Source organism: Triturus cristatus, chromosome 3_2 (assembly GCF_964204655.1).
Source record: "Triturus cristatus chromosome 3_2, aTriCri1.1, whole genome shotgun sequence".
Taxonomy (NCBI): Eukaryota; Metazoa; Chordata; class Amphibia; order Caudata; family Salamandridae; genus Triturus; species Triturus cristatus.
The window spans coordinates 90,714,571-90,740,818 of record NC_140584.1 but is presented as its reverse complement, the minus strand read 5'-3'; the positions used below and the strand labels follow the sequence as shown (position 1 = coordinate 90,740,818).

Below are 26,248 nucleotides of genomic sequence, written 5' to 3'. Positions count from 1 at the left end.
CCCTTTTGATCGCACTTCTGTTAGTATATCACTCCAGATAGTCTCAGTTAGATTTCTCTAGTTTTTGGGCTTCTTTATAATCTACTCTAGCTGACTTAACCTCTTGGGAAGACTCCCCATTGAGGAGACCAAAGATGTGGCTTTTTGCCACTCTACAGTTCTTGTTGTACCATGAGGGATATACTGGCACAGTGGAATTCTTTGTGGACAAAGGCTTAGTAAAAAACAGCACTCTTAGTTCCTCAAACCATTTAGTCTGAACCTCCCTAATCACATTAGGGGTTAGCTCTGAGCCAGCTAAACATAACAGAGTAGGGATCAGGTCTTGGTAGCTATGAGCCCGAAGGCCCTCATTATTCACTAAACACTCCCACCTAACCATTTTACAGTTATTTCTCACTGTTGGCATGCCACACGGTAGGTAGAAGCCCGTATTTATAGGCCCAGGCCCGTGGTTATTAAAATTGGCCAAGGGTCCAGAAATACCTAGCCAGGGGATCACACTTTAGGTAGGGGGTCAGAATGAGGATCGCCTATTGACTGTTAGTCTCACCACCTCCAGTCCCACCTTCAGTAGAGGGCTCATGCAGTTTGATAATCAACAGGGAATGGAGCTCTTATCTTAAAGACTTGACCTCAGCCCTCAAAGATTCAATTCCAGCCCAAAGATCCTTAATCTGTGTGCCATATCCTCCACCTCAATGACCTGTGGGACAGGGGCAGCGAGTGTTTCAATGTTTCTAGGAGGCATATCACTAGGAGTGAATACAGAGAAATGCTTAAAACAAATTACCACATTTTCTGGGGGCACAAATGAGGCTTGTGATGTGGGTAGACTGCACAGAGGGGATCTAGCTCCAGCATACACGCCTCTTCGCTTTTCATTAGAGTTGGTGACAGAAGGTGGCGAGGACTTGGGTCTACCAGGTCTTTGTTTTGAACAAGGGGGATACTTGTATCTTCTTGTGGGGTACATCAGTGGAGCTAGAATTTTCTGGCTATAAAATAAGTTCTACCTCTTCTATTAGGTTGTGTGTATCACGTAAGACAGAAATATGGGAACAATCAGTAACTTTTTTGCCAGTTGGTTCTCCAGCAAGTTTGCAGTACTCTTCCTTTTCCCTGTAGTTAAGTATTGCAGATAGCTTGACAAATGGTAGATAGTTGCAACGTATTTTCCTTAAACAGGTTAGAAACGGGTTAGGAATAGAAAAGTCAAGTTTGTGACAGGCTGAACAGTTTGCCATGTGTGAGTGTTAGGGCCAATCAGACTAGCGTCTGTGGAAGAGCTATGAAAAATTGGCATACCCCAAGGTGAACAGTCATTCAGCCAAAGTGCCGAAGTGGGTAGCCATGCCCGCTCTTCCTGATGCTTTTAGGTTCAGGACAGGCCCACCATTGGCCCGGGCTTTGCCTGGGAGTGACCCGTCTGCATCCCATGCTGCAGGACTGCAGAACACGCTATAGGTGCAGATGAAATGAATGAAATGAAATGAAATGAAATGAAATGAAATGAAAATTAGATTTATAAAGCGCTACAGCTGCCCTGAGGCGTCCAGGCGCTGGGACAGATGGGACCCTCTTGAGGTTACTAGCTAAGCATTAAACAGCAGGGTTTTTAGTTGTTTACGGAAAGTGGTCAGGTTGGGGTTGTTTCTTAGCTGCAAAGGGAGTGAGTTCCAGAGTTTGGAGACGTTATACGAGAAGGAGCGTCCTCCTGCTCTAACTCTGCGAGTTCTGGGGATCTCAGCCAGGAATGCTGTGGAAGAGCGGAGGGATTTATTCGGCCTATAGGGAGAAATCAGGGGTCGGTTGATGTCTGGGCCCGTTTCCCAGAAAGTCTGGTGGGCAATGCAGAGCGATTTGAATCTTACTCTGTCCCTGATAGGTAGCCAGTGCAAGGTCCTCAAGCTGGTTCTCACTGAGGTCCTCTGGGGGATGCCCAACAGTGCTCTAGCAGCACAGTTTTGGGTGCGTTGGAGCTTCTGTAGGGTGTAGTCCGGGGCTCCTAGGTATAAGGCGTTATTAAAATCCAAGCGGGATTGGATAAGGCCTTGTATAATTATCTGTTTGGCCTCGAAGCAGAGGAGGGGAAGGACTTTCTTGATCACTCTGAGGAGGCCAAAACAGGTGGCTGAGATCTTAGTGGCCTGTGTGTTAAAGCTCAGAGACTTGTCGAGCCAGACCCCTAAGCTTTTGATGTTATCTCTAGAGGGTGGAGCCACTCCCATGCTTGACGGCCAGCTCGGCTCTATGGAGACGGGGGAGGCTGTGCCCAGGATCATCAGCTCAGTTTTGTCATCATTCAATTTTAGACAGGAGCTCATCATCCACTTCTTTACGTCCTCCAGACAGGCCGCTAGGTCTGGTGGTGCCTGGAGGCCGCTCTTTTCTGCCAGGGAGACCACCAGCTGGGTGTCGTCCGCATAGGAAATGATCTTTACACCATGCGGACGGACCACCTCAGCCAGTGGCCTCATGTAAGCGTTGAAGAGCGTAGGGCTTAAGGAGGAGCCCTGGGGGACTCCACATCCCAAAGGACGAGTGGATGAGCGTGATGTGCCATCGAAGACCTGAAAGGTTCTGTTGGACAAAAAAGAATTGAACCATGTCAGGGCATCTCCGGTCACTCCTAGGTTGGCAAGACGAGTTAGCAAGATTTTGTGATGCACCGTGTCAAATGCGGCACTTAGATCGAGGAGGATCACTGCCACTGATCCTCCCCGATCCAGGAGCCGTCTTGCCTCCTCAGTCACAGCCAATAACGCCGTCTCAGTTCCGTGTTTGGTACGGAAGCCTGTTTGGGAGGAGTCGAGGAGATGGTTTTCTTCAAAAAACATTGTCAGGGTGGTATTGACATGTTTCTCCAGGATTTTCGATGCCCAGGGGAGTAACGAGATCGGACGATAGTTGCTGGGATTAGCTGGGTCTAAAGTAGGTTTTTTCAGCAGGGCCCGCACCATAGCATGCTTCCATGTTGGAGGGACTATCCCACTGATTATGGAGGAGTTCATGAGCTCCAGGAGCGTGGGGAGAATAGCAATATTGGCAAGATTCAGTGGGCCTGGGGGAGCGGGGTCGCACGGGGAGCCAGATTTTATTTTTTGTGCCAATGTCTGTGCGGTTTCCAAAGTAATCAAGGGGAAAGAGTCTAGGCACTTGGATGAGTTAGAAGTCAGATGCAGGTTCTGGCCAGGGGAGTCGGAGGGGGGATTGGGAAAGGAAAGGTAGATTTTATTAATTTTTTGGAAGAAGAATTCCGCCAGATCATTGCATTTGGTTGGAGAGTTATTGTTATCTGTGGCTGGGGACGGGGGTTTGATCAGGGAGTTAACTATGCGGTAGATTTCTTTGGATTTAGATTTGGCCGTAGTTATTTTAAGGTTGTAGAAGGCAGCTTGCGAAGATTTAATAGCCAGTTTATAGTTCCTGATCATTTCCCTGTATGTGGCTTTTACTTCAGGGTCGTATGAGGTGCGCCACTTTCTCTCCTGTTTTTTGCAGAGACGTTTGAGGTTCCTGAGCTCTTCTGTGTACCATGGAGCTGTTTTACTATGTCTCTTGGATTTGGGTGCGTATTCTGGGAGGACCTGGTCCAGCGAGGTGGTTATCCATTCTTCGTATTTCTTGTTATTAGCAATTGGGTCTTGAGAAAGGGAGGGTTTCATGGTACCTAGAACTTGTAACCAGTTGTCAGTGGGGAGTTTGGACCAGTTACGGGTTTTCCTAATAGTAAATGAAGAGGAGGGTGGTTTGCTTGTGGTCCAGTTGAAGGCTATTAAGAAGTGGTCTGACCAGGGGAGTCTGGTTATGTTTCCCACTTCAAGTTGGTCACAGTTGCTGAAAATAGGATCCAGCAGCTGTCCTTTTTCATGTGTGGCAGATGGTACTCGTTGCTCGAGTTGATATGCAGCCAGGCTTGACTTAGTCTCTTGTGCCGGCAGGTCTAGTGCGTTGTCAAAATGAATATTAAAATCTCCAAGTAGGGAGAAATTGGACGGGGAGACAACCGACTGAGAGGTCACAGAGAGCAAGGAAGTGTTAAATTGTCCTATAGGGCCGGGAGGGCGGTAGATGAGAATGCCGGTGAAGCAGGCATTGGGAGAGAATTCGATGGCGAAAGAGAGGTTTTCACAGTCCTCAATATCTTCCGATAAGTGACGACAGATGGAGCCTTCTTTGTATATAATTGCGAGGCCGCCACCTCTGCCCTTAGGCCGGTCTGCGCGTGCTATCTGGTACCCTGGGATGATAGCTTGTGCCAGGTCTGGCTGAGAGTCTTGGTTCAGCCAAGTCTCAGTCAGAAACAGAGCATCTGGGGAGTATTCCTCTAGTAGTAGGGAGATCTCTAGGCAATGTTTTACGAGGGACCTACAGTTCAAAAGAAACATGGAGTAGGTCATTAGCTCGCCTGATGGTTTAGTGGTTGGAGTGCATAAGTGTAGATTGCAATACTTGCAGCGTCGAGGAATCTCCAAAGGGTGTAATGGGATGGCGCATTTAGGAGAGATAGGTGGCCGTAGCTGGCATAAGAGGTCTCGGCTGTATACCAGTCTGTCGCCTCTGGGGAAACCAGAGGACGTGGCCCCTGGGCCCGGCCGGGCGCGGACGAGCGCAGACGAGCTTGCCTTAAGCGCGCCTTCGGCGCGCAATCGGCGCGCCCGCTGCGCTCGTCCGCTGCGCGTCCTATGGTTGCACATATCTATAGAGGAGAGGAGGAGTTGAAGGGGGCGTGGCCTGTGGGGTGGGCGTCCCTCCCTCCGCGGCAGCTATCAATCAGCTGTGCGAGGTGCTGGGTCAACGCAAGTGAGGTGCTTTTTTTAAAACCAAACACAACACAACACAGGTGAGTACAAGTATACGATTATTTTTAAAATGTGGAGCGTCTCCCGGCTAATTCGCCTCAGGAGGATTGTATCTGTCTGAGCGCCGCTTTCAGTCAGCGCGCGCTTTTGTAGAGGTTGAAGGGGGCGTGGCCTGTGGGGTGGGCGTCCCTCCCTCCGCGGCAGCTATCAATCAGCTGTGCGAGGTGCTGGGTCAACGCGAGTGAGGTGCTTTTTTTAAAACCAAACACAACACAACACAGGTGAGTACAAGTATACGATTATTTTTAAAATGTGGAGCGTCTCCCGGCTAATTCGCCTCAGGAGGATTGTATCTGTCTGAGCGCCGCTTTCAGTCAGCGCGCGCTTTTGTAGAGGTTGAAGGGGGCGTGGCCTGTGGGGTGGGCGTCCCTCCCTCCGCGGCAGCTATCAATCAGCTGTGCGAGGTGCTGGGTCAACGCGAGTGAGGTGCTTTTTTTAAAACCAAACACAACACAACACAGGTGAGTACAAGTATACGATTATTTTTAAAATGTGGAGCGTCTCCCGGCTAATTCGCCTCAGGAGGATTGTATCTGTCTGAGCGCCGCTTTCAGTCAGCGCGCGCTTTTGTAGAGGTTGAAGGGGGCGTGGCCTGTGGGGTGGGCGTCCCTCCCTCCGCGGCAGCTATCAATCAGCTGTGCGAGGTGCTGGGTCAACGCGAGTGAGGTGCTTTTTTTAAAACCAAACACAACACAACACAGGTGAGTACAAGTATACGATTATTTTTAAAATGTGGAGCGTCTCCCGGCTAATTCGCCTCAGGAGGATTGTATCTGTCTGAGCGCCGCTTTCAGTCAGCGCGCGCTTTTGTAGAGGTTGAAGGGGGCGTGGCCTGTGGGGTGGGCGTCCCTCCCTCCGCGGCAGCTATCAATCAGCTGTGCGAGGTGCTGGGTCAACGCGAGTGAGGTGCTTTTTTTAAAACCAAACACAACACAACACAGGTGAGTACAAGTATACGATTATTTTTAAAATGTGGAGCGTCTCCCGGCTAATTCGCCTCAGGAGGATTGTATCTGTCTGAGCGCCGCTTTCAGTCAGCGCGCGCTTTTGTGAGGCTGGCCACGCCCCCTTCAAAGATATGCTGCAGGTGCGCCTCATGTCGCAAAGAGCATTGGAGGGATGGAGTACCCTAGTATGATGGAGGTCCGTGGGGGCCCGAGATGACCTTTACTGTCACCAAAAGAGCCTGTGCTGTGGGACTACAGAGTGCGCTATAAGCGCCAGTGAGGCTGGCCATGCCCCATTCAATCCTTTGCTGCAGGTGCACCTCCCGGTGAAAGGAGAATTGGGGGTGGAGTCCCCTAGCATGATGGAGATCCGTGGGGTCAGAGATGCTCTTTACTGTCACCAAGAGCCTGGCTGACTTATTTCATGGCACTGGGATAATGTTACCATCCTCTCATGAGTGGCAGTCTGTGGCATGTGCAGCATGTCTCTCCTGTCCATCCAAGCAGGCCTCCCTAGGCCCAGACTTGAATGTTTCTCCAGTGCAGTCCGTTTTGTTAAAACCAAGTTTGCACAGCCAAAGTGTTGACATGTCTGCAGTGCTGATTATTCCACAGCAGGGAAGGCAGTGCTTGATTTGTGTCAGTGGCTGACTAACGTCGTTGTACTGGGATAGTGTTCATCCGGACCATGGAGGGCAGTCATTGGCATGTACTGGCAGTCAGTCCTGTCCATCCTGAGGTGTGTTGTGGCGAAGTGTCATAGAGATAATATGATTTGGTGGGTAGGGTGTATGAACAGTGCGAGAATTTCTCATATCCTGTAGTGTGAAGTGATGTGCTTGATGTCTGACATATGGTTTAGCTAAGATTATTGTGGCAATAAGGATACCGAAAAGTCCAACTTCAATATTGTGGTCTTTATTGAAGGTTGTTACATCCATAAGTATTATAGATAAAAAGCCCAAGAGCCAACCACCGAAATAAACCGTCTTGCCTGCCAGCTCCACATCCAACGCTCGCACTACACTCTAGAACTTCACTCTGTCATCCCCAGCGTCACATACACACATACCAACTACACCACACATCTTACCCTTCACAAACAACCAACAAATAAACAGACAAAACAAAAGTAACCACATTTCACACACACACACACACATACCAACTACACCATACACATCTTCCTCATCACAAACGACCAACACAAATACAACAACAGACAACCACAACAATTAATCCAAAAACTTCCTACGTAATCTCCTAACACGAGAACTCATCCTGGGTTCAACCACCAAACTCTTGCACATATTGGAAATACTCTTGGATCCACTCATTACTTTACAAATGTAACCCTCCCTATCCACCTCCATACAGCGTGTGTCCACTTTTGCAATACAAGACACGTTCCACCACTGTCCATTAGCAATCTGTACAGAATTTTCACATACTCTTTTTACTTGCACAGGTTCTCTAAATTTGGACAGGCCAGGAAAATTGGTACATCCACAAGTATTATAGATAAAGAGCCCAAGAGCCAACCACCAAAATCGACCTTCTTGCGTGCCAGCTACACATCCAACGCTCGCACTACACTCTAAAACTTCACTCTGTCATCCCCAGCATCACACACACACATACCAACTACACCATAATAATCTATGGCGAATTTATGAAGGAGTAATTTTCCACACTCAAGACTTAGCATGGATGTGATCATGCTGTGACGTGTGGGTGCCTAATACTTTGTGGATGCTTCATAGGTGTAGCCGATCTGACCACTTGTTGCATAATTGTCCATCACAGAGGCAACACTTTCTGAGGTGGTTTGGGTTAGTGTATTATGAGGACAGTTGACTATCTTCAAGAGTTCATAAATGTAAGAATCAACTAATGATAAGATGAAGGTGGTGATGTGCTGCATGGTGAGGTGTAGTGCAAATAGGAAATTTACGATGCTGTGTAGCATGCTATTTTACTTGAAAGTATGGAACGGCATGGTTTGAGAAGTTGTGAATTAGTGCTAGGTATGAATTTGTGTCAAAGTGTATGAAAGGATCTTATGCGATGGTCAAAGATATGATGTAATGTGGGGGTAAATTAGTGCACCATGTTGTGCTTGGAGTTAAACCACATTCAATTATGTTATATAGTGTGATGTTGTACTGCATAGAGTAGTATATTGTGATGTGCTGTTATATGATGTGGCATATGCTATCAGAATACCCTCTAACAAAAATATTGGGTCCTGAATATAATTTACAAAAGTATCAGCCCAACGTTGTTAATAATATCAAATCTACACACTATTTTTTAATTATATTTAGTATTTATATGAGATGATATTTCTATATACCATAGTCTGTAGCACAATAACAGAATATTGTTATTTTGGTGTCTGATGATGTGAAGTGTTGGTGTGAGTTGGCACTGGATGGTTGTATTATATGATAGACTGTAGGGTGAGGCAGAGAAGTTATGGTAACAGTTGTGATGGGGTGACGGTTAATACTGGGTGATGTGCTCTGGTTTAATTTGTTGATATGGTTCAGGCAGTATATTGTGTGAAGGAGTGGTATGATGTGGTGTGGTATGGTGTTGTATGGGGTAGTGTGGCATGTGGTGGTTTAGTCTAGTTTAGTGTGGGTTGTGTGGTTTGGCATTTTGCACAGCTAACTGATATGGAGCGTTATATAAGTCACTGTTATAAACTGTTATTCTAGAACGTGGGTTTATGACATAGTGTAATGTTTTAAGGTGTAGCAATGTGTCGTAATAAGTAGAACAGTGAGCAATGGTGTGCTGCAATGTGGCGTGGTATGCTATGATGTGGTGAGTTGTATTAAGGAATTATGTGATATATTTTATGCCTAAATTTAATGATCCCAGACATGTCATAGATGGGTGTGCTTGGGTATGTGCTGAATACCGGTGATAAGTGAGCAAGCTTCTGAGTTTAATGTAGTGATGGAAAGTATTAAGGTGTTCTGTGATGAAGCAGTGGTGTAAACTGGAGTTGGAGGGAGTGATGTGGTGTGCCACAGTTTAGTGTAACGTGCCCTGTTGATTTTACATACGGGCTGATGTGGTGTTGATTTAGGATGTAAAGTGGAGTGGCAAAAACTGATGTATTTGATTAGGCATTGACGAAATGTTAATTATACAGCTAAAATTCACGATTTTTTATTTATTTCATGTTACACAAAATTCTCATAATTTTGCACTTTACAGTTTTGTGCTGCTTTTTAAGTAAGCATGCCACTTATGTAAAAAAGAATTGTGAAACACAAAGCATAACAAATATATCTGTACTGCAGTGCTGTCTCTCAATCAGAGGAACTACCCACTTTAAAGTAACATTCACGCAGTCAATGCCAATATGTTCTTCAGTAATGTGAACATGGCTGGGAACGGCTTATACAGAAAATGTCTCTCAAAAAGACATTTTTCGTTGAACCTATATATCTGGCAATCAACCAACATCGGAGGACACCGCTTGATCATGTTACTGAGAGCCTCCAAGGACCACGGCATTAGAAACACAAACATCTCTTTTTCTACCGCTTTCCTTGTTTCTGTCCCTTCTAATTCCTGCAGAATGTTTACATGTGAAATTAACAAGCAGGAGATTTGCATCCAGTTACCTGCTTTGGGCGGTGTTTTGGGAGGTGGTTTCTTCTTCACTGTTGCTTCATCTGTAGAAGAGAAAACAAGTGATTACATTCCACAATTTCACAATGTTTAATTTGATAAATGCACACATGTAAATATATTTGTATCTGCACACATTGGCACACTTTAATGTTTGATAATCCGAAGTTTTACACCTACAATTTAACACATGGTGCTGTTTCCTCAAAACAATTGTACAGATTAAGAAGCTATCATCAAAGGTGCAGCCCCAGCGCCTGGATACCTTCACGGGTGACAAGCAGCGCTCTGCAAACCCACTTTAAATACATTATACTGACTAAGCCTACATGTGTAATAGGTTTTCCCTTCTTTTGTCCACCGGTATTCATAATTTGCATAGTGATCCCTCCTACTTCCACACATTTCTGGATTTTCAGATTATTATTAAATTCTATTAGGAGTTGTGAATATTACTTGTAAATGTAAAGTGCCAAAATATCCCAGATCCATCTTTTTGGCCCTTTATTAGAAATGGATTAATGTTCAATTGTGCCTTAGCCCTTCTTGGCCTAGCTTTGTCGTTCTACAGCTCTTGCTACAAAACTCTCACCCCAAAATTGACATCAATACTGAAAAAATACTGCCGTAAACTGGTTATTCCTTTAAAAAAAAGAATGAATCCATTGGGTTAACATTATCAATTACTCATATGGACCCATTACCCATTCATAGGTTTTTGTGTTCAAGAACTTAAAAATCGACTTTACTTACTATACATTAAATTTATATAGAGAAAGTTTGCGATAGCAAACTCGTATTTAGGGTTAATTTTCATGTCCATATGAAAAGGCATTATTTGATTTGCTAATAATTTTGGAGCTGCTTGTCTAATCTGCAGGAACTTCTCCATACAATCAGTGCCCATCAGCTAGGTTTTTGAATGCCAAATTTCATGTAGATCCACCACGAACGTAAAAAGTAAAATGAAGGTCAGAAAAGAAGTTTGCATTTTTAACCCCATAAGAATTATTAGTCTACACTACATCATAAACTGCCCAATTGAACCAACCCAAACTTGGCATGAACCTAGAAATGTTCTCAAGTAGATCCTATTTGTTGTTTAGTTTAAATCTTTTCACTAGTTTTTCAGCATGCCTTGACTCAATGTAGGATATCACAGAGGGCTACATACAGGTCCCCAAAAGTGAAAAAGAGCAGTGCTTTCCAAGGGGCGTTTTTCACTCTGCTTATAGATTTGGCTGTCTACTGAACTACCATTTTGTAGTTATGACCTCTTTGATGCAGAATGCAGACTCATAATTGCAGATCCCTAGGACCCAGCAGCTCTTGGGAATTCACAGAGCCATTTTAGATATTCAGTCTGAAATCTACAGTGTCCGAACATCTCAAGACTGTCAAAGTAAGATTAACAGAGACATTCCTAGATTTGAGAAGCAACTTTGTGACCGTACAACACTGGCCCCATATAAAATTACCAAAATAGGCCCTCACATCTGTATCACTTTCTTGCTAGCATGTTTTAAAGTATTCTTGCATTTATAGTCCACTCAGCAGAGCAACAATAATTACTGGTTTCACAACCAATTCTCCTTCAGGAAATAACCTGTTCAAGTTACAATTGCCATGCCTAGAGATTCTGTGTTTTCTATCAAAATGTACTATTGTTGGTAGTGAGTTACACTGCTTAGGCTCTGTGGTACTTGTCGTTTATGGTTTGCATGAAACATCAGGACTGTGAACTTGTTTTTGCCACTTGATACACAGGGCTGCAACAGATATCTTGTACCATAAACCTTACAAACATCATCTCAACAATAGGTCCTGAGTCCAATAATACTGAGCACATGTATTCAGTACAGAATAAGTGGCCTCCCTACATATATTTTGCAAAGTGTCATCCTGTGAAAGCAACTGTGGCTGCTCAACTCATGGTAAAATGTACTTTCAATCCATCAGACAGAGTAATTATTATTATATAGCTTTGTAGAGCTCATGGCTACCCAGGAAGGGTTTTCCAGCGCTGCGCTACGCTACAATATGGAACCCAAGGACACTTCACACCAAAGCCCAGTTTCCAGCTTCTTACAGAAGAGCGATAAAGAGCGTCAAAGAGCGACAGGGTCTCAGATCAGGGGTAAGGAGCTCCATAGCTTTAGGTCGAAGAAGGAGAAAGTACGGCCTCCTTGCCGGAATTTCCTAATTTGAGGAATTATAGCAAGGTCCAAATTGCTAGACTGCAAAGCCCGGTTGGGTATGTATGGTGACACCAGAGACCTGAGATAGATGGGACCTGAGTTGGAAAGACATTTCTGAAAACAGCAAAGTGCCCTAAATCTAACAAGACATTCAATTGGAAGCCAGTGAAGTTTACGAAACATACTAGTGGTAGAGTAGTGTTTGAAGGGGATGTAGTAGAAGACTTGCAACAACGTTTTGCAAAATCTGGAATCATCTAAGCAGGATCTTCTTGGCTCCCAGATAGAGAATATTTCTGTTAGCCAGCTTGGTATTAACCAAAGCCTGGATAATGATGCATTGTGCAGAGTTAGTGAGACATTCCAAGACCTTCTTAAGCCATCATAGAATTTCAAAACATGTGGCAGCCCCCTTGTTAATTCCATGACTCACGGATAAGCTTTCATCAAGCCACACTCCCAAATATTTGACTACGGGAACAAGGGTAGGAACTACACGCATAGCCACAGGCCACAAGTGAGGGCCCCAACGGTGGGGATGGTTGACTACCAATAACACCTCAGTCTTATCCCCGTTTAACTTGAGGGAGTTAGTTTTCATCCAGGACAATACTTGTGTGAAGCAGCTGTTCAAAGCCTCTCCACTGAGGTTCTCCTGAGATGACAGGGTGACAATGATCTGAATGTCGTCTGCACATTAAAGAAGAGTAAGACCAGAGTTTTCTACAATGTCCTCAAGTGGTCTTATGTACAAGTTAAACAGGGTTGGATCAGAGTGGGTCCTTGAGGGACGCCCGAAGGTAAAGGGTGTGGCTTAGAGTGATGCTGATGTGAGTGCACTTAAAAACACAATCTTGCAAGAAAGAGGCCAACCATGACAAGGTGATATCTTGAACACTAGTCGCCTCTAGTCTTTGAGGTAAGGTGTTGTGGTTGACCATGTCAAAAATCAGTGCTGAGGTCCAAAAGAATCAGTGCCACCTTCATCAAGCTGCTGCCTGAGATAATCCGTCATGGCGGGGAGGGCTAATTCCGTGCTATTGCCTGCTCCGAAGCCTGACTGGGAGTAACTGAGGAAGCCAGTAAGGTCTGTTTATCTTGTGAGCTGTTTGTTCACATGCTTTTCCCAAACTTTGGATAGGATAGGCAAGAGAGATATTTGCCTATAATTTGACCAGGTAAAAGGGTCAAGATTGGGCTTTTTGAGTAAAGGCACTACCATAGCATGTTTCCAAGCCTTTGGAACTGCGTCTTTCTAAAAGTGACACATTTAACAGTTGGGTGAGCAAGTCCATAGACTTGAAGTCAAGATTACCCAACACAGAGGGGAGACATGGGTCAAGTGGTGAACCTGACTTAGTAGAGGTAAGGAGAGATACAAACGTTGGATGATCCAGGAGCTGAAATGTGCTCAATGAGCAGGGCCCAGCAAGGTATCCGAGTTGAGTAGGTTTTCAGTGTGGTGGAAAATAAAGCCCGGATATCTGCCACTTTCTTTGAAAATAAAGTAGCTAACTCCTCACACTGATATTGTGAGAGAGGGCTGCGATATTTCAAGCCAGTTATTAGCATCAGTCAATTAAAACGTTATCCTTTGGGATAAAAGGTAGCATAGTCACCAAAAGGACAGCTTCACACCAAAGGTCTGGAAAGCTGACTGCATCGAGGGCTTCAAGGATCACTTCTCTAACCCTACTTTTCAGCCACACGAGACAAAAAGTCATGGTGTCCAGAATGCTAACTCAGGCAGTATCCTAACCAGATTGGAATTCAAGCAATGAATGAAATTGGAAATCCCCACTCTCCATCTGTCTGCAGCCGTCTTTGCCTCAACAAACATTGCAACCCTGTTGTGCCCACCGAAACGTCCAGGGTCAATCTAGATGGACTTATGGCGAGGTGCAGCAGATATCAACGATGATGCATCCAGGTAGATGAACTGCTGGGGAAGATCTGTAACTGGAGTATTATAGCTGAACAGGGATTGGTGATGAATCATCCAGAGGGCCAAGCAGGTGAGTCAGAAAGAAAAAGAAAATGGGAGGGAACTGAGCACACCCCTCATCTTTCCCACCCCATGCTTACTTTGACAAAGGACGAGACAGGCAGACAGAAACCCGCAAGTCTACTGCTCCCAAATGAAAAATGAAACTATTGACAGTGGTGATCTTCTAAAATGGTGGAAAGATAATACCATGGACAAAGACAAATACATCAGATGCTGAGAAGAGCCTGATAACAACACATCACCTTAGAGACATTACCTGGGTAGAATTTCAAGGTGGATGAGATTAAAGAATGGATCACAGGAGATTGATTCACGATTGAACTGGTTTAGTAAGAATATGTTGGTACAGACATTTATTTTTTTGAAACCAGATGAAGACCCCCTGGCCGGGGAAACATCGTTTACATCGCATTCAGTACACCGCGATGCTGTTACATCGCGGTCGTTACAACGAACGCATGTAACCAAGCGATGCCATTCCATGCAAGTCTTTACATCGACTTGCGCTAGATGGCGTGCTAACATTACAAATAGTGTAGTTTACTATCCCAACACCTTCCCTACTGTTAAGTGGACTGGAGTTGGAATAGTAAATTACGATTTTCTAATGTTAGCACGCCATCTAGCGCAAGTCGATGTAAAGACTTGCGTTGTAATGGCATAGCGTAGTAACATTGCAGTCGTTGTAACGACCGCGATGTAACTGCACGCGTTGTAATGACTCGCGTTGTTACGTCATACATCCCCTGGCCGTAATACCATAATGCAAAATAAAATATGCCATTGATCTCCAATCTAAACCAAGCATGATGATAACCTCTTGTGCAAGAAAGGGGACATGTAAACTTTCCCAGCAGTGGGAGACGGGAGATAAAGTAAATAGTGTAAGCACAAAACCATCAATGTCAAAGTGAACCAGCTATACACTGCAATTAGTGTACCAAACTAATGGTCACTGAAGCCATGAAAGGCCACAGCAAGTCCAACCCTTCCAACAGACCAAATCACCAGAAATTACACCAGAAACCACAATGAGAGATTTTGTACATGAAGATTTTTGTTGGGACACTAGATGCCACTATGATTATGATGGTCTCATTTATCTCATCAATGTCCACTGGATTTTCCTCTCAGAACCAGAGCTAGATTCAGTAGATATGAGAATAAATTAGCTGGAAACTTGCAACAAAATTCCAGGCAGGCGACAAGAACTTTGAAGACGTATCATGAAGAAAAAAGTACCACTTTAATGGGCTTCAAGAAAATTTGGAGAAACCAGATATCTTAAAATTCCTAACAATGTTCTTACCTCACCTACTGAATTTGGAATTTACCACTCCTTTCAAATTCTGAGTGCCCCAGACCAAACCTGCAGATTAATTCAAATCATTTCGCCCAAGGCCAAATCAATATGTGCTTTTCTAGACACCAACAAGCAAGACAAATCAAACAAGCCTTGGTCCACCTACGTTTGAAAGACACAGATTTCACATTTCTCCTTTGGATAAAACTCTCAAAGGGAAACATTTTCATTCCTTAAGAGAAACAGTTTATATATAGGACATTAGGTTTGACTTTCTGTGGCCAGTGTCAAGAAATCGTTATTCGATTTGAGAAATTCAAATCATAAAAGTGCAGGTGCATATATACATCCCATAATGACATGAAAAATACAACAAGATAAAACTGCTAATAATAGAATGATTGTGCAACATAAAACTTCAATCTTAAAACACCAGATAAAAACCATGCTGAATAAAAGCATACAATAGGAGCAGATACAAATTCTACAAACAATAAAGCTGGTCACACTTGTCTAAAGATCATCTGTAAAAAGAGGGGCCGAATAACTTTATAGCGCCGTGTAGTAAATCTAGGAGAGACAAAAACAATGTGTAATGTATCAGGAATAGAAACCTTGTTGTAAGTGCACTCAGGAAGCTCAGAAGCTTGTACCGCCCATCAGTAGGAAAAGGAAGCAGAGGAATTAAATTCAGTCTATTCAGGGTTAAGAAACATTCTGTGGTACCAGGGCATATCTAGGCTCAAACAAAATTCCAAGCCATTCATAGATTTGCCCATGTAACAGTGGGTCATTGAGTGCTTGGTCAGCACAAGGGCCTCACTCTCTGCACCCATCCTTGGCAATAAAGGCATGTTTGACTCACACAATGTCTGCTTTAGTAATACGATCTGGGTCAAAAAAAAAGATCAGGTCTGCCAAGGTCTTTCAAAGTGATCGTGAAGTAGTACAACCAAGGAATACAAAGCATGCAGTCCAGACCTAAACATTCCCATAGAATTTGTTAAATTAACATTCATCTTTCAACCAAACCATGAACCACAGGTGCAGGGGCGGAGGCAAATAAAATGTGTAATATATCCCAGATCTACTTTCTCATGGGCTATCTCAGAAGGCATAATAAACTTCAACTGCAAAACCTTGGAATATTCCAAACCCGAAAACCTTGAATGCTTCCTATAAAGCATGGCTAACACAGATACATGAGTATCTGAAATGTTTCAAAGTGGTTCACCCATTGACTTGCACAGCAACGTACATATCAACAAGCACCAAAGCCAAGGCTACAAAAACCAGGCCACACCCCATACACCAATAACACAAAGACCCAGATGAAGAGGGCCTGTGGACAGTGAAGAAAGCGACAGCCGCGGCAGGTAAGAGCAGTGGGATTTCAAGAGACAACCACGAGGGTAATTTAAATAATTAATTTTCCCTTGTAGTCGTCTCTCAAACTCCCCCTCACCTGACACCACCGCCCTCACCACTCTTACCTGCTGCGGCCACGGCTGAAAGCATCAAGAAAGCTTTAAATAAAAACTGTGATAAATCAATATCACCCTAGAAGTCGGGTGACACACCAAATGTAATAAAGACTGGTCAACACATACAACTAGCAGAAACTGGAGCTCGTTCACATCCACCCCACAATATAGCAAACAAGCAACAGGCATGACCAACTCATATGTTCATCGCCCTCCCCCAAACATAATCTGCAGAGACCATCAAACATGCTTATTTCTGGTCTGCTAAGCACATGCAAGGTCATTAAATTGAGTCTCTGCCTTTCCACCTCCTCCCGCTCAAACCAAGACTCTTTTCAAGATACCGTTTACATGCTCAATGCGAGGTGCTAGTCAGCCTGAGGCCGAGTCTGCCAGATTAAGACTTATTGCCCAGCATAGCAGTTCATATTATAGAGCTGCACAACAAGACATCAACACTTCTTATCCTATTAGCCACACGTAAACTTCCTATATATTACTTTCCACTACTCCGTCCCCACTATCAAAAACTGATTAACTAGAACCTGGATGCTTGTTCCTTATGACTTCCCCACCTACAAAAGCTCACATGCACAAATACTCTAGCAATAACCTCTCTCAATCTCTATAAACTATCCCACATACAATACTCCAGCAATAAAAATTGTGATGTTGCTTTATCACAAAATCCCACTTTCTACAAAATTTAAAACAATAAACTACAAAGAGACTAGAGAGCCATACAACCACACACAGGTGACAAAATGGTGATAAACAACTTAAAAAAAAAATTAGAGTGGCTATACTGTCTCCTACAATGTACTGTAGTTGAGGAAGGTGGACATGTTTTCCTTAAAATGTAAAATAAAAACTCCACCTTTAATTATGTTCAATGTATGTCCTGAATCCATCCAAATGTACCTTCTCTCGTACACAGATGGACTTCTTATTGAATTCAGCAGCACCTGCACAGTGATAGAAGGTGGCAGGAATCTAGTCATGGAGCCCTTATCAGATAAACGAAACAGTCTGGATAAGGCAAACAACACGGACAGGGCTATACTCAAAGCTATTATACAAGGTAATGACAGGATTGACATACAGAGGTTAACAAACACCACTGAAAAATAATTTAACTTCCTATAATGCGAATAGATGACTTTTTTGTTGATCTGTTCACTGAATACAGACAGAACCTAGGAGGAGCACAGGGATCCCAATTGGTTCCAGAGTAAAATTCAGTAGAATAAGTAAACCCATAATGATGAGTATGTTACAATTTGACATAAAAAGGGGCAGAAACACCCAGAAGATTGATTTCAACCCTTCGATAAGTCAATTATATTATTGATCCAAAACTGGCAAAGATCGCTTACTTCGAAAATGTTCCTAACCAGCATCACTACTGAAAGTGGACATCAACATTTTGGGAAAAGATTCCCAGTGAACACATTCAGAAAGTTTATTTCATTAATTCATGCCTCACAATTAGGCTTTTTACCTGGCCATTCCTCGAAAAATCAACTTAAAACTCATTCACATGGGTTGTAGCAGTTGAAGGACAATCCAGAGGAGATTCGCACACATTCAATCAAGGCATTTGCTGCCTTTGGAGGGTACAGAGGTAAATGTGTGGCAATGCACATCTCCCGATCAACAATCCATATCTCAGAAGGAGATCATAATTTCCCAAAGGGTAACATCACACCTAAAACAAAATTGGGCCCTTAAGGCACAAGAAAGACAAATTGGATCCCTTCAGATCACCATATAATCAGGCTTCAATAGATGGTCCCATCTATAACGATCCCTCTGGGAGAGAGACCAAATTGTGAAAATGGTGATGCCCACCCCCTGTTTTAATTCTATCTTAGCGATCCCACAGAGTTCACATGCACAGACTCACAATACACTGCATAGTTAAACCCATCCAATCCTTCCTATGGCCAACATGAGTCCACGACTCAAAGCTACAAAACGTATTCCAAAAACCATAAAAATTCTACATGATTTGGTTTCCTAAATTGGACATAAAAGAGCAAATATAAGCTCCGATATTCTTCTAACCATTGCCTCCTATACTCTTCACTACTGAAGAAAATCTCCGAAATTTAAGCTTTTATCCACTCAAAAACGTAAAGTGGGTAAACCACAGTAGTAAACGGGAAAAAACAACCTTTTAGACTGGTAATGAGATACTGACACACAAGCCACACATACCCATCCCTTCACTGTTCTCTTACTCTTTTGCTCTCCACAGGCCACACATACCGTTCCCTTTTAATTACCACACCCTCTCAAACCCGGAATCGGAGACCCACCTCCTCCCCAGATTATTTCTACTTAGCAGTGGTGCAACTTTAGACAATCACTCTAGGCTCCCTCCACCCTTGCGGGGGAAGTATATAATCAGTTTATTAGTTAGAACTCAAGTGAATACAAAAGTAAAGCAAAAACAACAGGTGATGGACATAATGCAGAACAATGGCATACATTCACCCCAGTACAGAGATCTGGGCCTCAATCCATAGTTTTTTTGCTCACCATGCCTTTCCAGTTTGAACCCAGCCATATGCAAATCAGTCTTGACTCTGTGCCTCATGGGTACAGTCCAGCCCGAACTGCCAAACCAGGTCCTCCATGGACTGGAAACAAGCATCCTAGGACCGGTTTCGGGGTTTCACCACTCTTCAGCCAGGATAGCTTGATTCCAGTGGCATGGAGAGCACGGAACCCAAGTCTGAGAATACCCGTCCCACTCGGGGTGACAAATGCAAAAACAGGTGATGGACAGAATGCAGAACGATGTTATACATTCACCCCAGTACATCCCAATAGTTCTTTTTACAAAAGTAAAGCAGCACAGGTGAAAGCTTTATTGTGACCCATGTTTGGCTTTATACATAATAATTCCTTTCAATTAAGGAGATGTTATCGGAATTGCACTATTTTCGTTGCATCCATGTAAACTGAAATTCATCTACAGAAATGCTTCAAAAAGACAGCATTTGTTTAGCTAAGGCAATTCCCTTAAAAGAACAGTTGCTTGTGCTCACGGTTGCATCAGTCTTGGAAATATATTGACAGAGATCTTTAGTGATTCAGGGTCTGATGAATTCAATTTCCATTGGCAAAATGTGTTTGCGAATTGCCTACCAACTTTTTATGAATGAACATTTATTTTGCAAACCAACCTATTTTCCAATAGTTCAGTTTACAAAATTTCGAATCGTGGAGGGTTGCAGTCCCCCCATCTAACTCATTAATATTAATGAGGAAGGTTGCAACTCACTAAGATTGGATGCCATTGCAGTAATGGTAGCCTGCTGAGATCAGCAGATCACCATGTCTGTGATCGCATTTAATAAAGTAAAGATGTCCTTTAAAGGGAATGGGCTGCGTTTAAAAAGCAAACTTTTTTTAAAGATTGTTTCAGCACTGGCAGTGTGTTCTTCTTACATTCACAAAGAGGAAGAGGTAACAAGGACAACCATTCCCTTTTGCGAGTGTGTCAACAGCCTAACCCAGGAGTCCGTGACTTTTCAGTGCTCTGTGACTGAATTATGGTCACAAAACATGGATACATAACAAAGAATTAGAAGCAACACCCCAAAAACGCTCCTTCCAAATAGCAATTCATTATACCCTTTAAACCTATTTTTCGATTGTGAAATGGATTTCGTGCTTTTTATAGACACTCTGCAGTTGCAAACTCTGAGATTTTCCTTTTCACGTCAGACCCTCAGTTTTATTCGTCTCTCTTCAGAGAACTGGTTAAAGAGGAGATAACTCTCAAATTTGGTCAAGAAAAATTACTTTAATCCCCAGATTATCTAGTAACTTTAGAAAACCTAGGGAAATGCAACTCTAATGACAGAGTGTGCCACTCCCTCCTCCCTATAGCTAATGTCACAGATAAGTGAATCATGGTCTTGAGTGTTGGGTATTTTAGCTCACAGTTATGAAGATGGTCAGGGCCGGACTGGGAATTTGAAACAGTCCTGGCAAAAAATTATTAATTCATCCCCCATTTGCACCCAGTGAGTGACCCCGACACTTTGCTCAGTATGATTTTCCAAGGATAATTTTGGATAAAATCAAACTGAAAGGTGCCTGCTGAAAGGTTTCAATTATATACGCTAGTTTTGCTGGTTGTTCAGAAGGAGATTTAATTAAATATTCAAGTACATAAGAGTTTAGCACAGTAGCGCTATTTCTACACAGTTTCTTAATCATGCATGCACCTGTGCAAGAATACTGTGTCTGACGAGAAAAAGAACATGTTGGTAACGTTATGAGAGCTTTCTGCTTATTCATCCATACATTAGTATTTGAAACGGGCCTGAGAATCTTAAAGAGGCCGCCGGGATCGCGTAATGTGCGTCACAAGTCACAACCCCTGGTTGCGCACACCGGCCTCCAGGTGTCAAAACGGGTCTTCAGGGGCTCCAGCCTCCCGGGGGATTGCCCGGCTTGCCAGTCCGGCCGTAAAGATGGTGATGCCATCTGAGCCAGGGGGAGATTCAAATATTATTGTATCAGACTGGCTGGAACTTATTCAAAAGACCCTTCAAGTACTGGCAGACAACAAGAATCTCAAAGAATGATGGCAAATGTGGCCACATCATAGAGAAGAGAATCTATCACACGCCAGTTCGAAACCAGCTGCAGTGCAAAATCCAGTAGCAAAATCAATGATTCTGGAAGCAGTTCCAAATAACAGCGAGGAAATAAACAACAGAGCCCCAACAGTACAAAAAGACGTGCTCTTTCGCTTGCAGATGTACATTCAGATAAGCAAAAGGTTTTTTCCTACCCAATACACATTTCCACAGCACTGTACCATCAGGTCTATAAATGTACAAATAATGCATCAAATATGATTTCAGAATATGAAATGTACTTTGATTTAATCAAATGTCCATTCTTACAGTATCCAAACATTAAATTCATTGGTGTCAATTTAACATGTATAAAGCGGATGGACTACAAAAGACAGCACATTAATTTACAAATATTACACATGAACAAAATTACACACATGCTGGATGAATACATGGACAAGCTGAAAATAGATTGTACAGTGGATAGTTAGTTACTCATTTGCTACCATTCACGTATTACTCATTTTTCAATTAACCTTTAATTTGCAATTATGCAGATTATTTCACTTAAACATAATGTCAATCAATGCATTACAATAAGCAGTAAATTTGCAACAGCAGTGGCACTCCTACGAATGGGTGCAGATTTAGTACGTTTTGCAATCAACAGACATGGGAAGTAGTATGCCTAGAAAACTAGGTCAGCGTTATGCATTCACCAAAAACTGGCAGCTATAAAGTGAGGGGCTAAGGATCATCTAAATTCAGAAAGTTTCACCGAGATTTCAAGGATTAAGACTATAAGGCTGTGGCAGGGACACCTTTCCGTGAAACATCCTGGAAAGCTTTTGTGAATTTACATTTACTTTCATCCAACACCATTTCTGCAACCTTAACTGTAAAAAATGTACAATTGCACATACAAAAATGGTCTTGCATATGTGGATTCGACATGTAATTTGTTCATGCGATTTTAATTGTTCATGAGAAAAATATTTTTCCCTGCGGAGGCATCCTTTCTACCACACTACGAAAATGGTGTTTCCAGATTTGTATTACCCTGGAAGGGGGTGTAGGCCTTTCTCGTACGGGAGAAAGTCTATCTTCCCTTCCATGCTAGGCCAAGAGAAGGTTCATATACTTGCAAACTCACTTTGTGGGTGTGCACAAAATTCCCATGAATCCCTAGTGGAAGATTTACCACCACATAATATTACCCCATGCTGGGTTGCGCGTGAGTAAATGTTTTTGGACAAATGTAAATTGTGAGCAAATGTTTTTGGAAATGTAAAACCACATTTCACACTCGTACTACTTGTCCGTGTAAGTGGATTATAGACGCAAAAATAGCTTTTTTTATCAGACCAAAGATTTTCAGCGTATTCTTGCATAGGATTTTGCCTTTCCTCTCTCACTTCAATATTCCTTGGGTTTGCAACACCAGTCTTAGTTATAAACAGCATTACAGACATTATTATATCTGTCATTAAAATAGAACAAGCTTACATTTTTAAATATAGGTTTGTTTACATATATACTTTGTTTTGTTGTGTGTTTTTTTTTTACAGTTAAATCATCCCTGATTCTTCGGCCTAGCTCACTTTTACTTGACTACCAGATTAAAAGACAACTGAATAAGTAGGGGAGATTTACATTTGGCCACAGCTTGAAGGACCAGGACTCCGAGAAAAGGAAAGCACCCCTCATTTCGTAACTTTTGTCACGTGGAGACGCCATTCAGTCACGCGCTTGGGTGGAAGTGTTTGTTCGTTCTCTCTCTCGAGCCTCCTGGCCACCTGCGCTTGTGTACAGCTTTCAGTTGCTTCATTGGTAAATTTGATATAAATTCAACGCTGCTTTTATAAATACAGGCACAGACTTCTAAATCAGGTGGTTCTTTTCCTCCAAAAATATGATCTTTGGTGAAGCATCAAGTCTGTGTAATTAGCGAGTCCCTTGTGTTCTGCTGCCACAAACAACAGACTCGACTAGGTCGTGTGGTTTTTGAGAACATGGTGTTTGTAAAAAGCTTATTACATATTGACATTCTGTGACTAATGTTTCTAACTCCCTTTTATGTAGCAAAATAAGACCGCAAGCCATCACATGCACTGGCTACAGCAACCTCCTTAAAACACACACAGCTCAGTGAATTGTTGCAGAAGGATCTTTAGAGACATGACCAAGAACTGAGTCTACTGACCGTGCATGAGAACTTTGAAGCAATGGGCGGCACTGATATAACATGTACAATGCGGATCATTAAAAGTCAAACCTGATTCTCCATAGATAACTCAGTCAGTGTGCATAAGAGGCAGTGCTTAATTCGTGCCATGGCTGCAGGTGGTGGCATCAGAACTCATTTATGAGGAAAAGGACTTATGTTTTCCAGATCAAGAGAGATAAAAGGAAAAAAGGGGGAGACAAAGAAAGAATAGCAATGAGCATGAGAGAGCAGTGGTGAAAAAAGTACCTGCAAGAGTGAGGTAAAAAGACAGGATGTGATGTCTGATTGAAAAACGAGGTCTTAGGATGGAAAAGTTCCTTGCATAGTGATGGAAGTGCACCCCTGCCCTGTGTGCCAAAACTATACTGATGTCTCGATCCCTACTGCTAACTTTTGTTGTCATGGGTGAACACGGATTACGTCATGACATAGGTTTGTCTTACGAATTGTGGTCTTGTGGGACTGGGTGGTGTACCCAAAGCGCTACCCTCATAGTAGTGAAAGAATACCACCTTTGCCAGGTGATGGCAGCATACAATTTAGTGTTCAGTAGGAGTAAACAGGTAATTTGTTAGGTCTCGCCTAGCACAGCGCATAGGAGAGGGTCTCTTGGAATCACTTCAGACTTCCAAAAGACTTCTCCGTGTGGGTCTGCCTCCTCCCACACATCCCATTGGCCTTCGCATGTGGCTTTCAATAATGAAAGCATGCAAATGGCCAAAGGCGGGTGCATGTCCCGCCTTTCCTCAAAACTTTCACTCCCATGGCCTAGAGGTCTCGGGAGCGAGCAGCAGCACGCATTGTGCCAGCTGCATTCCTCCCTGATCGTTATCTTGGCTTTCGTTGCCGCGCTTGTTTTTTTAACTTCAAAGCCGATTTATTGGAGTGCTTTACACCTCCCCCCACTTTTCAGGTATCCTCGGTAACCGGCAGATGGCGGCCTTGCTGCGTCACTGATTCAGAGTCCATTTCCTATCATCGCTGTGTGGAAGGCGGCCGTGCCCTTGCGCGCACCACTCGCAGGCTTGTTTCACGAGGGGCGGGGAGGCCTACCAAACCTCTGAGACGTCACAGACCACGTCCCCGCGCGTTGGGTCATGAACATGGTGCGACAAAGACTGCCCAGCGCGCACACCCAGTCTCTGTTCACAACGTGGCAAAATGGTGCCACCTCGATGGTGCCTACTCCCCTAAGGACCATGCCTCTAAGACTGCCGTCCTCCTAATAATAGTGCCTTCTCTTCAGTGTCTGTCTCCCCAAGCTTGCCTCTTCCCCCTACACAAACCTGCCTCCCTTCCCCTGCACGAGTCTGCCTACCGTCCTCACATACAATTCTATGTCCCCCCGATGATTTACAACCCCCCCATGAGTGCCGTCCCCCCTAAAAACAAGGGTCTGCCTCCCCCCTCTCCACCCCGTGAGTCTGCCTTCCCCCTCTAAACCCCTGAGTCTGCATTCTCCTCACCACCCCCGTGAGTCTGCCTCCCCCCACCGACCCGTGAGTCTGCCTCGACCTCGTGAATTTGTCCCACCCCCAGTGACTCTGCTTTCTCCCTTACCGCCATCGAGCCTGCCTTATGTTCCAATAACCCCCCGTGAGTCTGCTTTTACTCCAATCCCCCGTGAGTCAGATTGTCCATTTGTCCCACCCACGACCCCTCAGGACTACCAGCTTCCTTCCGTAGAGACCGCCCTCTCCAGCGACTATCCATCCCAGGGGCTGACAAAATGCCACCCCTTAGACTGCTTCCCTCCCAAGGAACTCATGCCTCGCCCCAAATCCGTTACCCACTGCCGTTCTCCGAGACTGCATCCGTGTTAGATGTAAAGCTCATGTTTTCATACTGTTTATCTTCATCCTGCTGCTACTTGAAGCATACGTTTTTTTTTTATTGTTGTCTCACGTAATTTAGAGCCGATTATCTAGCTATTTTTGCAAACCAAGTTTCAACCCAGGTGTGCGGACATAGTCAAATTTGCATATGTGCATTCTCAATGCCTGATTCACAATCAGAATTTCTATTGAATGTGGACAATCTGGCTGTACGGCTTAATGGCTAGAGCAGTCAATTCAATTTAGTTTTTATTTGTTATGGAACTCATATGGAGGTCCACAAAAATACACCAACACAATCAAAAAACATAATTTAAATACTTTTTTTCCTTTTTTTTCTCAAACACTACAGTAAATCAAAAACGGAGGAAAGAGAGAAAAACATACCTTGTAAAGGATGCAACATTCTACATTGTACAACCAGAAAACATTACAGCACACAAACCAAACTCCCCAAGAACTTCCTAATAAATGGCCAGAAATGTTTTAAAAAATTGAAATATCCCATGGCAAACCATTTCATTTGGTGGGGACAGGACAAAAGATCGAGCCTCCTGAGCAGAGTGAATATTAAATTTGATGAATAAAGGTCTTAAAAACATGCGCCTTGCCCTTTGAAGTTCCGGACACACAAATAGCATGTGATTAAGATCCTGAATTTGTAAAAAACACAATTCACAGATTCTCTCCCCTTTAGGATTTTTTCCCCAGATGCCAGTCACTTCTCTCAGGGGCAACAGGTTGGTTCTCAAAGGTAGTATCAACCTTCTAATCCCATGTGGGAGATTCCATGAAAGATAGGGCTGAAGTCTACTCCCCACGGCACTCACACAGATCACCTCATTGCTGGCTTTAGATTGACTTAAGGCTGTGTCTCTTACCATACTGAATCGTGCTTGCGGACTTCTTTAGGAATGACTTCAGTACAGGCTTTGGCATGGGTGAATCACAATTTAAACTAAGCTCAAATGAGTCATTTGTGTAAGCAAATGATCTAAAGAAAGCTGATTTATCTTTTAGTTTAACAAAGATTTCCATTCTCAAAGCGGCCCTAAGGGTGCCCTCATCCCCCCAAAAGAGGGAGTTCCCCCCACATCAGGACCGCTGTAAAGGATGAAGTATATGA

General features: G+C 43.5%; 1 protein-coding gene across 3 annotated transcripts in view; it reads right to left on the bottom strand.

The window, feature by feature from the left end:
* The window catches only part of MYLK (myosin light chain kinase), a 1,478,514-nt gene that overhangs the window by 245,611 nt on the left and 1,206,655 nt on the right, over positions 1 to 26,248 (bottom strand). For all 3 annotated transcript variants that reach the window (XM_085647312.1, XM_085647311.1, XM_085647313.1), the window contains one exon: positions 9,457 to 9,507. In XM_085647312.1, the coding sequence (XP_085503438.1) occupies positions 9,457 to 9,507 (51 nt within the window). The remainder of the gene's footprint in view (positions 1 to 9,456; positions 9,508 to 26,248) is intronic.